The 15,905-nt window shown below is 40.1% G+C and overlaps 1 protein-coding gene across 1 annotated transcript; it reads left to right on the top strand.

Moving 5' to 3' along the window:
* The first annotated feature begins 495 nt into the window (after nt 1–495).
* Nucleotides 496–6,554, top strand: LOC146367118 (somatostatin receptor type 5). Its single transcript, XM_084913607.1, is given in 4 exon segments — nt 496–3,525; nt 3,846–4,196; nt 4,198–4,322; nt 4,325–6,554. Coding segments are annotated over 4 exon segments (1,170 nt in total). The 5' UTR covers nt 496–3,043; the 3' UTR covers nt 4,537–6,554.
* Nucleotides 6,555–15,905: the final 9,351 nt, after the last annotated feature.

Here is a 15,905-nt window from a genome sequence, read left to right as displayed (position 1 = left end):
CAAAATTTGCAATATTTATTGAAAGCTAAGAACCAAACCACACTGTTTATTTCTATTTTATCATCTCAGGAGCATTTATCGGTGTTTTGCAGAGATCAATATTCCCCCCTCACACTGAATTCAAATTGCCTAGCAAACACAAGAGGGGAAATTTGTAGAATTGTGGGTAACTGTCCACACCTCACTGCTAACGGTTTACTTTCTTTACACTAGGTTGTAAATTAGTGTTGATGCTATGCAGCCCCATTCTGCCACTGCTCTATTTGTAGCACTTACCTGGTAAAACACAGGTAAGTGTTTACTGTGAAACCTTTTCAGTCTATAAGATTTAAGTTTCTGCTTTCTTCTAGAGAATGAAATATGAAGATCAGTTTTACATCTACCCATTTGGTCCTAAGGAGTGGTTCAGTTAATGGGCTAATAATGCCATAAAGACTGAAAGGCATTGTAAACAAATAGCCTATAAAGAAGATCCATTAACACAAAGTGCCTTAAACATGCATTATTTTAATCACTAAGAGGGAACAAAAAATGTATTGGAAAATTATCCGACCACTAACTTGTAGGACCTTTGTGAACACTTTCCTGATGAACTTACTGATACTGTTCCATCCATCCCTCACCCCTGCTGTCTGCTTTAAAATATACCAAGATAGTGACGTACAAGCCTGAGGACTCGAAGACCACGAACCAGTGAGTGAGGTCACTTGTCCATTTTCTCTTCATGCAAATCATCCAGTAGAGAAATCTAAACACATGATGGGAAAACATTGAGTGAATTACATTTATTGTTTTTAATTTGAAATTGAAATTTAAGAAAAGGAAAAAAAAGACAGATTGGTATTAAAGCTACCAACAACTATACACACCGGCCTAACTTCACTATACCAAAAGCTATAGTGAAGCAATGTCTTCACAAAAAGGGAAATTCAGACATTTCACAAAGGGAACCTGTTCTTTTATTGATTTGTAGCCTTTTTATATGCCACACAATATTAACTAGCTACGGTCATATATAATAATCAGAAGTACAGCCCGTCACTTTTTAAGGTTATTTAATAAAATAGACAGACATTGATTAGTGTGTAATAACATCTTCCAGCAAAGTGATGCATTCTCATAAACTTAATCCATTATAAATACATAGGAGTGGGCATTTGTGGAAGCTGCTGTGTTGCCTAATAGCGTTTTATGTGGCTAGAGACGTTGTACGCCAAAAGCCAAAGAGAACTTGTATTGTAGGGGCTGATTTTAAATTGTGTCTGCACTTTCAGACTCAAGATGTGAAGGATCATACACATGTTTTATCATCTGAGAAGAGGTCCTCTTCACCAAAAAACCAAAGATGTGAAAAAAGACAAGGCAACTGGCATCTTGGAAAAAAAGCATCATGCTCTTCCTCCTCACCTCAATCCTCATTTCCTGAACTAAAGATATTTATGCACATAAAAATCTGCATAGATATGCTTATTTATTCCCAATATTGTCAAAATTACTAGCTGTCAGCAGATTAGACATGCGATCCTCCTGTCTCCGGACAGCTGACGAGCCAGCTAAACAACAACGACAGCTGCTTATAAGCTAACATTATGCCGGCCAAGGTTAGGCTTGCGTGTCCTAAAAATCACACTCTCACACGCTAAGTGTCACAGTCCAACGGTGTTAGATCGACTTCAAAATAAGTCTATTTAATGCTGGCTAACAGCAGCTAACCCTGGCTAACAGCAGCTAACATTGGCTAACAGCAGCTATCAACCACTATCACCGGCTAACAGCAGCAAAAACAGGAGCACTTCTCAACAGATTAGTCCAGGATATCCTCAACAACTCACCTCACTATTGCTGTCATCAGACAGAAGTGAGTTTCACTGACTTATCGAGTCATATCAGCCTCCTTTCATAAAGTTTTACAGCTTCCTCCAAAGTACATAGATGTGGACACCTGGCTATTGACAATGAGATGAGCAGCAGCCATTGTAGATGGGATTTTAACCTAGTTAAAGCTTAGTTAAATGCAAATTGCAATCTACTGATATCTAGCACTGAAATTTTAATCACTTTAACTTTAATGAAGCTTAAAAAATTGGGTCAAAGTAACTCAACAATTGATATGAGTGACTCAATTTAAATTATGTAATTTAAGTTAATTGCCTCACATCCAGACAACTCCTGGCATATTTTGAAGAGCCTTTATTTGGATCCCTCTTCAAAGTGTGGTTTTCTTCAAGATGCTCCAGTGGGATACACTGGAGAGCAGCTGAATCAATCCATGAAGCCATTAGTAATGCTAATGACATTTAGTGGTGCATTCCTGTTGATGCATTTGGTAAAGTATCTGGGCAATGCTGAAGTTTCTGCTTAAACACTTATGTAGAATCAAGTATTCAGAAAACATCCCCTAACATCAGTGCACATGCAGCCAAGTCCTCTCTTTAAACATCAAGTGAGTGTGTTGTTTACTTGTGGGGATAAGTGGTTTGTTTACATTCGGGGCTCCACTCTGGTTAAATCTTTCTCTTCACCAAAGTCTGCACGTTGTTTTTCCTTCTTAACGACTAGTTTGTGTGTGTTGTCTATCCCTCTGGGAACAATCCTCCTTCGTCTGTCTGCTAGTGCCCGCCGAGGTGAGTTGTCTCGTTTGTGTCACGATGCAGTGGACTTGCTGATGTCACTCTGATTGTTTGTTACTTAAATCTCTTGAGAGACAGATCATCTAGTCTGAATCATCAGGCTTGTCAGTCTGAGGAAGGGCCCGGTGAGCTCCGAATTGCAAGTGATTTGGAAGAAGCAAGTCCTATTAGAAATATGAATAATACATTGGAGGCTATTAATAACTACAATTAGGTCTCAAAGTCATTATGTGTCTCTCTAAATTCCTGATTTGGAATGCTGTTCTCTCGCAGTTGTTGGCATTTTTTCATCTGTTTCTTCATATTTGTAATTGTAGACATTTGCTGAGCCTTTTCCACCTCACGTACAATAGCATTTTGTCCAACAACCCCAGCCTGGCCGTCATGCTCCCCTTTATTTTCCTTTATTTCCTATGCTTGACTATCCTCCATCTGTCTTTATTTCACAGCGGCATCTTTTTGCTGTCAGATTTGTCAGAGCCATGCCTGCTATCGTAAACCTCCTCTTTAATGTGGTTTCCACCAACACCACCATCTCCTTCGGTGTGGTGCTGCCGATGGTCAGCCTTGTCTCTCTTCTGATGGGGGTTGGAGGCCATCTTCTGCTCTGGCTGGTGCTGTTGAGGAACCCCCGCAGTCGTTCCAAGCCAAGCTCCATCATGCTCCTCAATCTCAGCCTGGCAGATCTTGGCGCTCTGCTCACCCTGCCCTGTGCGCTCCTGACTGCCAGTTTCTATAACTGGCAGCTTGGCGGTGGGACCTGTGTCCTCCTGGGATTCACAACTTCAGTCACAGTGGGAGTGGAGATCTTCAGCCTGGCAGCATTGTCTGTGCTGAGGTATCGTATCGTTGCACCATGGATGAGACCGCCTGCTAGTCTGACAAAAGTCTGAGTGTGAAGCGGAGGTGGGTTTGTAAAAATCATTTGAGGCAGTGTTTGTACAGTTGTTTGACTGTATAATGTTTACAATGATTCCTTTAACATATTGTTCACACCTGTAAAATATTACCTTTAAAAAGCTGCATAACAGAGCTTCAAGGAGAGCGACCAGATAAATAACTTCAAATTAATGCTACTTTTTCTCTGAAGACATCTTTTTCTTCTAATTACATATGGGAACTTAGCCGTGTACGTCCTCCACTGGAAGTTAGGCAGGTGTGCTGTATATACAGTAGCAAACAAATATACTTATTCCTTGTTTCCTTATTCCACAGGTCATGCGCTGTGGTAGCCATTTGACTGGTCTCGTTGACCATGGCATTACCGAAGGTCACCTACATTGACTTCAGTGGTGGTTGCATGTGGTCCGTTGGCCGAAACAAGTGGCTCTACTTCCTGGTTCCTGCCTTTCTGGTTTACTATGTGGCCGCTCTCTTCTGCATCACCGTTAACTGCGGCCTTATCATCTCTCACCTCCATAGCTGCAGGGGCTCGCTGGCCGCTGACAGACGCAACAAGAAAGCTACTGCGCTGTTCATTGGTTCAACTCTGGTTTTTGCAGTTAGCTGGTTGCCATACTATGGACTTGAGTTTGTCAATGTGTTGTCCCCTCATGTTACTTCAGCGACTCGGGGCTAAACTATCTTCAACTTTGCTTCATCTGTCAGCCGCCACACCCGGGCCAACGCAGGAAGCGCAGAGCGTGTCCCTGCTGTGGGAAGTGGCGTCACTGACGGCCATTTTTTTGGCGTGCCTTGCTGGAACCCGCCACTGTACTTCCTGCTGTCCCGTCCTGCCGTACGTCAGCTCCGTGCCCTTTTGCCATCTTTTCTTCATGTTCAACGAGGAAAACCACCTGCACAATGCTGGCGTATCGCTCCTGCTCCTCCTCCCCCACGTTTGCCGATAGCTCAGCATTCTGCACACTCTCTCACTCATCAAACCCAGACACACGGGGTGACTTAATAAAGTTTACACAGCTGTGCTCACTCACATACCCTCGTGGGACAATAGTCATATTAGATGTTATATCAACCGCTGTAAATCAAAATTCATGATTCATGCACTTTGTACAGAACATGCGTTTGTTTAGATCCTTTTGTGGTCAGTCTCATTCTGCTTGCTTTTGTAACACCTCTAAAAAGGCTCTTGGCAACAGTGTGTGTGAAGCTCTCAAATAGATGACAGTGTCTCATAAACAGAATGCATTAGGTGCCTTAAAAACATAAGGTTTATATTTCTCAGCACAATACCAGTATCACTCGGCAACTTCCTGTCTTAACAGTGGCAATTTTCCATAAACACAAAGCTGGAAATCTGAAATGATTTAAAAACAGGTTTTGAAGACATTTCTCTTCATATACCAGAGCTCACATCACAGTTTCCAAATCCAGGTCACTGACCTTAAAACAACCTCTTTAGAGCTCCCACACGGGACCTGAACCTGTGATCTTAACAGCTTTTTTTGAAGGACGTCTGCTGACTGACATTAAACCAACCAAGCAAATGGAAATCAAACTACCAGTGGAACTTTTAAACAAACATCTCTGAACTTAAAGAAAAAAAATCTGATCATTATGTCATATAGCAGATGTATAGTATGAAAAGAGGTTTGCTATGTTTCAGGAACCTGCCATAGGATGTCATTACATTCCATCTAGTAGATTACATCCAGCAATGTAACCTTACAGCCCCTTTACTTCACATTGTGACTGAGTAAAAGCACAGGAGACACAATCAGCTATGCCTGCTTCCCCGAAAAGCACCCTGTACAGCTTAGTAGCAACATTGTCTAAATTCAATGTCATCTTGATAACCTTATGAAAAGAAGCCTCCTTGACTTATGGGAAGTATTACTAAAAAGATGACTTGTTTTGTTCTGAACTGTAATGCGCAGAAGTGCTTATTAAATCGGGATTTGACACAATAATTCACATCAGAAGATGACTGCATGGGAAAATGACTTCTTAACAAGTGGAGCCTATCTACATCCACGCTGATTTAATATCACAATGTAATGGGCATGTCATGTATTTGCGCGGGTATGGGGGCTTTGTTTGACAAATTGGCAGAGGGCGGGTAATTGGATTTTTTTGTTGTTAGCCTATTCATTTCAAGATTTCTAGTAAGCAGCTGAGTTGCAATCACTTGCCCTGAAATATTGCATAATGGGTTTGTTTTTCAGCTGAAGTGAAGATTGCTTAAATTTTTATCACTAATATTTGCTTGATGCAGGGGTTCACTTTGGGTACATGCCTACTTGCTTTCTTGCTGAGAGTTAGATGAGAAGATTCTCTAAAATATGTCTGCTTGATGTAAAGCAACACCAGGAAGGTTAGCATACAGAGTAGGTGCTGCAAAAGGGTCAACTTTGCTCTGTCTAATACACTTTTAAACTCACACCTCTTTTAATTTAGCATTAAATGTATTATTTATATTGGACATAACAACCTGAGGTCTGGTTTCTTAAGTTCTGTATTTCTGGTGATGGATAGAGACAAGCTAGCAGCTTCCCTGTTTCATATATTTACATATGCTACGCTAAGCTAGCAGATGGCTAACTGAAGCTTTATATTTAGCAAACACATATATTTACTGAAAGTATCAGCATGAAAGCACTTATTTACTGCAAGCATATATTGTTAATCTTGTTATTGTTAATCTTTTGGGGCATTTGGGGACACGAGGAATTAGTCGCCTATTTGTACATCCAGCAACCACAAAGCCGCAATCCTGGTGTGGTGTTTCTAACCAGGGTCATTCCCGTCCCACAATCTTTTAAAGGTGTAATATTCTCATTGAAATATTATTAACCACTTCAGCAAATGATCTGAAATGATCAGACAAACATGAAACTTATTGGAAGAATATGTTTGTTTGCTTTTCTCTCCTAAAATGAATCTTGAATCTTTTTGGTTTGTTTGCCATCTGTTTGTATGTGAGAGGACATTTTTAAATCTTTGCATTATTGTCCACTTGTTCTGTTTCTGTATCATTAATCAATATAAAAAAATTCAGCTCCTGGTCCCAGCCTTTCATGTATTTAATTTTTTAAATATAAATCCAGTGCCACTGGCGACTTGTCTAAATGGTAATGTTCTCTCTGTTTTAGGTCTTGTACTCTTCTCGCTAACTAGTTAAACATGTGGTTCCTCAGCAGCTAAATGTGCACATGAGCATAAAATCCAAAGTGATAGTCATTCATTTCCTTGGATGGGTAAAAGTAATACAGTTCCACCTGTTTTGTTATCTAGATCTGTGGCTAGATGCACAGGACCAAGACGAATAAATGAATGAAATGAATACAGTGATCTCTAACCTTGTGGGGGCCTTCTCATTAACAGCCACAAATCCTGCCTTAGTTACCTCTTGACCTCCTGACTCAGAGTGCACAGCTGGATATTCAAATGACAGACTGCAGTGTTTCCATTAGCAGGGAGCAGGCGGGGTTTTTTTTGTCAATGCTATCTTGGTGGCTAATGAGAGCACTTATCTCTGTCATCTGTCTGTGCTGTGATCCTCTCATGCGGTGCAAGGCACTCACAAGCTCTGATGTCCTGATGAGACTTAATTAAGTCTCCAGATTAGAGAAAGCTTAAAATATAAGTCACGCTCAGCAGGCCCATTGAGAGAATCCTTCCCATTTCCATTCTCTGTATTGACTGAAGCCCCAGCATGTCTAGGGACCTGCTGTATTACTGAATATGCTGCAAGTTGAGACACTGAGCAGAATGGGCTGCAAAGTGAAGCTGACAAAATATTAATATCCAAGGTATTCAGGAGACAGTTGATACAAAGGAAGGCCCTTTTATCTCACTTCTGCTTGGACATTTAGGCGAAGTATGATTGTGTTCAGGACTGGACACTTGCCACTTAATAGCCTTAAAATTATGTCAGGTCATTCATTCTCACTGAGCACTGTTTAAATCCCACAGAGAGGATGTGTTTAATGAGACTAAAATGATACCCTGTACACACACACACACACACACACACACACACACACACACACACACACACACACAACTGTCTGAATGATCTTTTCTGAAAACGTTGTGACACTGTGTAAAATAAGAATATTTCATAAACACACGAGAAAAACAATCTAATAAACCCACATTTTATTCACAAAAGAACACAGAAAACATCAAAAAAAGACATTCCACTGTTTCATGAAAAATATTAGCTCATTGTGAATCTGGAACAGGGAGAACAAAAGGCTGGAAAAGTAAGTGGCACTAAAAAGAAAAAGCTGCAGCAACATTTTGGGACTAACTAGATTAACTGTTAACAAGATCATCATGAAAATGCAGAGGTTCACCAGTCTGCAAGTATTGTATGTATTTGTGGTAGAATTTTGGAATAGTGTTTCTTCTAATGACTGAATATCTCATCATCTACAGTACAAAATATCATCAAAAGGTTTTGAGAATCTGGGCACTAGGCTGAAAATGAATAGTGGATGTCCCTGTTCTTTGGGCCCTCGGGTGGTACTGCATTAAATACAGGAATGATTCTCTCAAGGAAATCATTGCACAGGCTCAGGGACACTTTCAGACACCAATCTCTGTCAACGTATTTCACCATGCATTCATAATGCAGGTCAAAGCTTTCTCATGCAAAAGAGAAACCATATGTGAACGTGATCCAGAAATGCTGTTGCCTTCTCTCGTTCAAAGCTCATTTAAAATGGACTGAGGCCAAGTTAAAAACTGCTCTGGGGTCAGACGACCTGAAATTATTTTGGGAAAACATGGATCCTGCTAAAGAGGTGAGGGACCATAGCACTCATTTCAAAAGCCTGTATCTCTGATGGTATGTAGGTACATCAGTGGCTTGCACATCTGGAATGACGGTATACAGATTTTAGAGCCACAAATGTTCCCATTCAGACATTTTTTTTCTTTTTTTTTCAGGGAAGACCTTTCACATTTCAGCAAGACAATGCCAAACTGCATACTGCAGGTATTACAACTGCATGGCTTTGTAGTAGTCTCTGTGCTAAACTGGTCTGCCTGCAGTCCAGACTTTTTCAGAAACTGAACACATTTGGCCCATCATAAAATCAAAAATATGAAAACAAATATGACCCAGAACTATTGACAAGCTAGAATCGTGTGTCAGACAAGAATGGGAAAAATGTTCTTCAGTCCAGCAGCTGCTCTCCTCAGCTCCCAGATGTTTACTGACTGTTGTTTAAAGAAGAGGGGATGTCACACAGTGATAAACACGGACCTGTCCCAATTCTTTTGCTGCTATCAAATTCAAAATGACTATTTTCTCACTTAAAATCATGCGTTTTCTATGTTCTATTATGTATACAATATGGTTGGATGACATTTGCAAATCATTACTTTCTGTTTTTTCAGAGTTATATTTGTAAGTACATGGAATATGTTTAATCTTTCATTACACACAAAAAATCCTTCTCACTTTAAATTATATTCAAAGCGAGATAATTTGATGATTTTTATGTGCTTACCTGTGCATTGCATCATAATGTTACCTTGAAGTCTGTCTATTTTAAATCCTTGGTTTTTGAAATGACTCATGTAGGACTTTCTCTAAAGCTGAGACATGAATGACGGAGCTTCAGTTTTGCTTGACAAATTTATGTTTGAAGCAGTGCAACAAGCATGCAGTTTTTGTCTTTAAAACTCATAAACTAATCAGCCAAAACATTAAAACCACCTGCCTAAAATTGTTTATGCATGTCTGGCTTGTGGCTCTCAGATGCTGATCATTCGGGTCATGTGAGGAGTGGGGTGGTACCTCCATACAGCAGGCATTGGGCATCACAGATGCTCAAATAGATTTGGGGCATGGGGAGTTTAGAGGCTGGCTCAGCATCACACCTACATGTTCTTTGTTGTGTTTTGAGCTTACTGAGCCTTTTTTGCGATGTTTAGGTGGGTAGAAAGTGCCAGAATAACAACCACATGAACCCAGGACCAAGGTTTCCCTGTAGAACATTGCAGTGCAACAAGATGATCAGTCTTATTTACCTCACGCTGTTGATTAGCACTTTAAAAGTTATGTTAGTTGGAAGTTACAGATAAGATAAGATAAAACTTCATTAATCCCTCTGGTGGGTTCCTCTGGGAAATTCGGTTTCCAAAAGCACAGCACCGACAGAAGTTACAGAGTTACAGAATATTATATATATATACACACACACACACACACATATAAATACAGAGACATATATAAATAAAATATACGAAGGGGATAAATAGAATAAATAGGAATAAAAATAAAAATACAAGTGAATTGCACATTTCAAGTATTGAGGTCTATTGCACCATTGACTATTAACAAAAGTATTGCACAAAAGGTATTGCACAGTGAAGTGAAGAGGCACTACAGCTTAGTTGTTCCCCCCTCCTTTGTCCTCCTGTTTCCCCTCCCTCTCCCCTCCAGAGAGGAGTTAAACAGTCTGATGGCGTGTGGGACAAAGGAGATGCACATTTCCAGAGGGTACAGAGCAACTTAACCTTTTATTCTGTGTGTCTGTTGAATGTAAGTCTAATTTTCACTGCTTTTAGTTTTTCTTTACTTCCTCACAGCATAACCAGTCAAGATAATCGGCCACCCTCACTGAGCCATGGCCTGCTGGAAGTTTCGTCTGCTGGTGTCCGACCACTTGATCAAAGCAAATCATTTGGTAATGCCTTGAATATTAAGTGTGACTGATGTAATATGATGCAAGAACTTGAAAATACAGTTAACTTTGACATTTTAGTTGTTTAATGCTGCTGGGCTCAGAAGCTAGCCAGACCAGTCTCGAGACCACTTTTACGTCTTGTCTTGGTCTAGTCTTGGTCTCGACGGACTTTGGTCTTTGTCTTGTCTTTGTTTCGATTCCCTCTGGTCTTGGTCTTGTCTTGGTCTTGGTTTAGGCGGTCTTGACTACAAGTCTACTAGCCACTGCATTTGTGTTTGTTTGACAACTAGCTTAACACATGTTTAACAGAGTTTTGCTCGCATTATGTCCTCTGGTCATAGTGATGTAGTAATTAATTTGCATATTAATTAGCATAGCTCTAAATCCTACGAGGTTTAGAAGATTGCATCTTGCTGAAGCAAGAGCTGAGTTTGAGGTGTTTAAATGATAATAATTAGATCACTGTTATTATTGTAATCACACAGTTTAGACATGCTGATCAGTGCCTTTGCCTCTTTTTATCAGTAGGATTATGACAAAAGTACCAAGCCAAAACTGAAAAGGATGCTCCGATAACCGACGTTTGTCTCTTAACCCCATTAATACTGACCTTTGAATCATTCAAGCATACAAAGGGCACCTCAAGACATGAACCAGAGCTATGACCTTAAAACTTGGCACATCTCACCATCGTGTTCAGTGTGTCCTTAAAAAAGTTAAGGAAACTGGACAGGTGGAAGACAAAAGAAGAAGTGGCAGGCCTAAAACACTACAGCAGGTGAACAGTATCTGAATGTCTCTAAGAAACAGGAAAAATCATGGGCTGCCAAATTACACAAAAACTAGTCTACAAATCCGTGGCAGCAGGTCTCATGGAGTGATGAATCTAATTGTGAAATTGTTGGTTTAAGTCAATATGGATGGAGGAGGTCAGAAAAGATTGTACAACACTGTAAAACAGTGGAGGCTCTGTGATGGTTTAAAGCTGCATTTCAGCATGCACTTTCCATGCAGTGCCATCTGGAAAGTGTTTTATTTGTAAGACAATGATCCCAAACACGCTGCCAATGCAGTAAAAACATACATGGATAGAAAAATACACAATGAAACGCTCAGATCCCACATGTCAACATTATTGAAGCAGTGTTGGATCATGGTGACAGAGAACAGAACAAAAGGAGCCAACATCCAAAGAAGAGCTTTGAATGTCCTTCAACAAGCCCAGAGAACTATTTCTGAAGACTGAAGAAATTACAAGAAATCGGCCTGAGAGAGTTCAGGTTGTGTTGAAGAATAAATGTTGTCATACCAAATACTGACTTTCAAGCTCATTAGAAATAACAAAGTCTGTTTTTTTTTTAATTTCCATTGCTTGAACATGTTTCAATAAATCTGAATCGCTCAACTTATTAATTAATGAGCATGGGCACTGCCCATGGACAAGATTTATGGCATTAAGTTATGACATTGTAACTCTTTGAAAGCTTTGAGGGAAAAAAAAGATCAAGAGAAAATGACATCTTAACATTACCGCCAAGTTGCATTTCACTGGCTTTACCTGGCTTGTAAGTTTGATCTCTAATCTTTCTCTATCTGCACGGAGGAAGAGGCAGAGTACATTTGCAAGGCTGGATTCCTTTTATATTAAAGACGGTAGATATGAGTCAGGTGCACTTTCAGAAGGAACCAAAATTGGATAAAAATCTCTGTATCTGCAATAGTAGAAGTCTGAGCCATAAAAGGATTTTCAGTGCGGATTGCAAGAAGGAAGATACCGATTGATGACAGGTTTAAAAGAGTGGTATGAAAATGAAAATCCAGGAAAAACTGGGTTTGCATGGGTCAACAGAAGGCATTAAAATGTCTCGTGTTTAATAGTAGTGGAGGGAAAATTCTGATATGGATACTAACAGCATACAATTTACCAACCTCTACCACGAGAACTCCAACAAAAAAAGCAACAGTAACAAGCATCACTGTTAGTGCTGTAGTCATTGTTGCTTTATCAGACAGACAAACCAAAAAAAAAACCAGACTAACCGTTTTAGTCTGTGAAATAAAATTCTTATATAACTCCACAGTGAGAGAGTTGTTTCCCCAAACTTAAAGCTTGCCTTGCAGCTCGTTCCAGTCACTGTTAGCAGCAAAGTGCACTGAATTGTAAAATAGTCTGAACTCAGGGACAGACTGTGGCGAGGAGAAACGCAGCATTATGGGAAGCAGATTTTTAGTGTGAATGCTGATTAAGCACTCACATTATTGAGATGCTATTTTTATTCTGTATGTTTTTCACAGGTTATCTCCTCCAACACCTTCAAACCATTCAAGACCATTAGATTCCTCTTCTTTTAGACTTCTTTTAGAACTATTTATCTTTCCACTATCTTTTATAGTTTTTCTTCAGTTCCAGTTTAGGTTTAATGCTTTTTTCATGTGTTTCAGAGTTTATAATGGGTGTCTATGGGACAGAGTGTTGGCAGTTTCACTGAGAAGACCAACTGCCACAGTGGCAGAAACCAAAAGATTCATTTTTAAAATGTATCTCTCAATTGCTGCTGTGTCCACAGTTTTCGCTCTACAGCCATCATTTTACCCTCAAAACGTTGCCATCATGGTCCACTTTCCAACTATGTGTCTCTCAAAGCTAAGAGATGTAAACTTTTTGAACTGTGTGGATGCAAGTGAATGGAGTACCTTGTAACCGACACTTAGAGATTCATTGTATTTTCAGTGAGGAGTCTCAACACAGAGCGTTCTCATTCCCAATGCGTAACATACCGACAATTTGTCACAGCCCCAGCCTTGTCATAGTAACGCGAAAGGTACCTTTCTGCGTCCCTATGACACGCTCCGGATTGTTAATTGAAGCACTTTTTATTTGCTTCATGGCTTTCTATTGCAGCCTCAACCCTAACATTGTCATGAACTAGCTGTGTGCAGGCAGGAATTGGGGCACACGAGGAAACACAGCCAAGAGAGAGGACGCGACATGGAACTGAGGGAGACGCGGACATAAATACACAGAAGGATAACGAGGGATGTGGGAGAACACGGGGAACACAGCTGACACTTATAATCACAACGAGACAGGGCAGGAGCAAACACAACGTGACGTACACTGACGGGAGACTATCGAAGTAATGGGCTGGGAAGACATGGAATAAAACACAAGGAGGGGAAACAAGGCATAAGAACTCACGGATACACTGAGGGAGACACAGGGGTAAAGTCACGAGGGGAAATCTAATAACGGCATCTAAACAGAATAGCCAGCGGACTTAAAACATAATAACATCTAATGACAAAAATACAGGAAAACACAAAACATCGGGTAGAAGTCCCGGGACCATGACAAACATTACCCCTAACCTTAACCATAACCTTACATGTATAGATCCATTCCAACCTGCTCTCATCCCTCAGATCGCGTAACATACCAACGATTTGTTACATAGAGTCTGGGATGAGATGTGCTCAACAGCAGGAAAGACTGAACGTTTTTTACTCCTGTGACCACATTTTTACACCAGGAACATTAAAAACACACTGTTATGTAGAACAATCTTTCAGACCCTCATGGTTTAAAAAGTATTTTGATAGGAGTTAAGATTTTGGATTTAGGGGTTAGGAACATCCAGCAGTGACAGACTTTCAAACAGGAATTCCTCACTGGAAAAAACATTTGACATTGGCAGACTTTCAGAAAGAGGTTCTTCACTTGGAAGAACATTAGACATGGACAGATTTTCAGCAGGGTCTTCACACTCATTGTGGTTCACAGGAGTTCAGGAGTGAGCAATAAAATGATGCTATATTAGAGTCTGTCTCTGGACTGGTTGTTTGCTGCTCTGTGACTTCAGCTGGGAGCGGTTCCCCGGTGGGTCGAGGATCATACTTTAGGTTCAGTATTATAGTTACGTTATTCTGGTCTGAACCTCAGACGAGAACTGGTCATAAGAATTGAGTCAGCTTTTTCAAGTTCTGCTACAGAAAGCTAACTAAGACAGCCACACCTTCACCTCTATCTGACAACACACCGTTAATAATTTGTCTTCTCAGTGTTGCCACAATATTTTTGGTTGCTGAATACAAATAAGAGCAGAAAAGTCACTGTTGAAAATTTAATACTAAAGTTCCACATTATGAAAAGTTTTTTTTCTGTCCACCAAAGTAAATATGATTCAATAGATTTTGGTAAAATTCAACTTACCACCAGAACCGACAAAAATATTCATAATTAACACACTTCCCATTGTGGGAGGACTGCTCACACTCACACACACACACACACACACACACACACACACACACACACACACACACACACAGCAGATGTTTTGCAAAGATTCAGATTTTTTTTATTTGAGATTTTTGAGTTTAAACCTTTAAAATATGTAATTCCACTCTTAAAATGGAATTAAAGTAATTTAATTAAAGTCATTAAAGTGAAGTTAAAGAATGTTAGATTTCAATATTCATTCAGATTTTTGCTGACTCTAAATTTTCTTTGGTCAATACTCAATTTTTTTTTAATGTACATTATAAAGATGTTTAACTACTTTCGTGTGAACTTCAGCTTTCAACAGTTCTGCACTTTCGGCTTACAGGTGAATGATTCAGTGTATTGCAGTTAAATTTAACAAATATTCCCAAATATTTGAGCAATTACAGGATTTCAGCTAAAAAAAAAAAAAAAAAAAAATTCATGTATCAGCATCCATCCATGCATTTTCTTCCGCTTATCCGGGGCCGGGTCGCGGGGGCAGCAGCCCAAGCAGAGAAGCCCAGACCTCCCTCTCCCCAGCCACCTCCTCCAGCTTATCCGGGGGAACACCAAGGCATTCCCAGGCCAGCTGAGAGATATAATCTCTCCAGCATGTCCTGGGTCTGCCCCGGTGGGACATGCCCGGAAAACCTCACCCAGGAGGCGCACAGGGGGCATCCTTGTCAGATGCCCGAACCACCTCAACTGGCTCCTTTCAATGTGGAGGAGCAGCAGCTGTACTCTGAGCCCCTCCCGAATGGTTGAACTTCTCACCCCATCTCTAAGAGAGAGGCCAGCCACCCTTCGGAAGAAGCCCATTTCCGCCACCTGTATCCGCGATCTTGTTCTTTTGGTCACTACCCACAGCTCGTGACCATAGGTGAGGGTAGGGGCGTAGATCAACTGGTAAATTGAGAGCTTCGCTTTTACAACATAAAAGCACCATAGCTTAAATAATTGTCTAAAATTGTAGACGGTAACTGATTTTTGTGGATGCTTCTACCTCTGGCTGTGAGTACTTCTACAAACACTCAAACCTGCAGCTTAAGTGAAATTATACCAGAAATCAAAAGAGCACTCCAAGCATTGAACAGAGACCTTCAGACAACATAGGAAATGTTGAAACTGAGGATTTTATTACACTTTAAAAAAATACACTTTGATTTTGAATTTAATGACCACAAAGCTTACTCTAAAAACGAAGAAAAAAAAAGAACTTGGTGTAATATATCACAACTATTTTACTATTTATGTATTCAGCTAACTGTTTATATTAATCAGTAACATAACTGGGAATAAAAAAAGACCATCCAAGAGAGTCATTCAGTAAGACAGGGGTTTGCAACATTATGAGTGTACATTTGTTCAACAATCTCAGATATGTGTTATTTTTCTAATAAAAAAACT

This window comes from Perissodus microlepis, chromosome 18 (assembly GCF_051167445.1).
Source record: "Perissodus microlepis isolate ML-2025 ecotype Zambia chromosome 18, ASM5116744v1, whole genome shotgun sequence".
In the NCBI taxonomy this organism is placed as follows: Eukaryota; Metazoa; Chordata; class Actinopteri; order Cichliformes; family Cichlidae; genus Perissodus; species Perissodus microlepis.
This window is presented reverse-complemented; position numbering and strand designations above follow the sequence as displayed.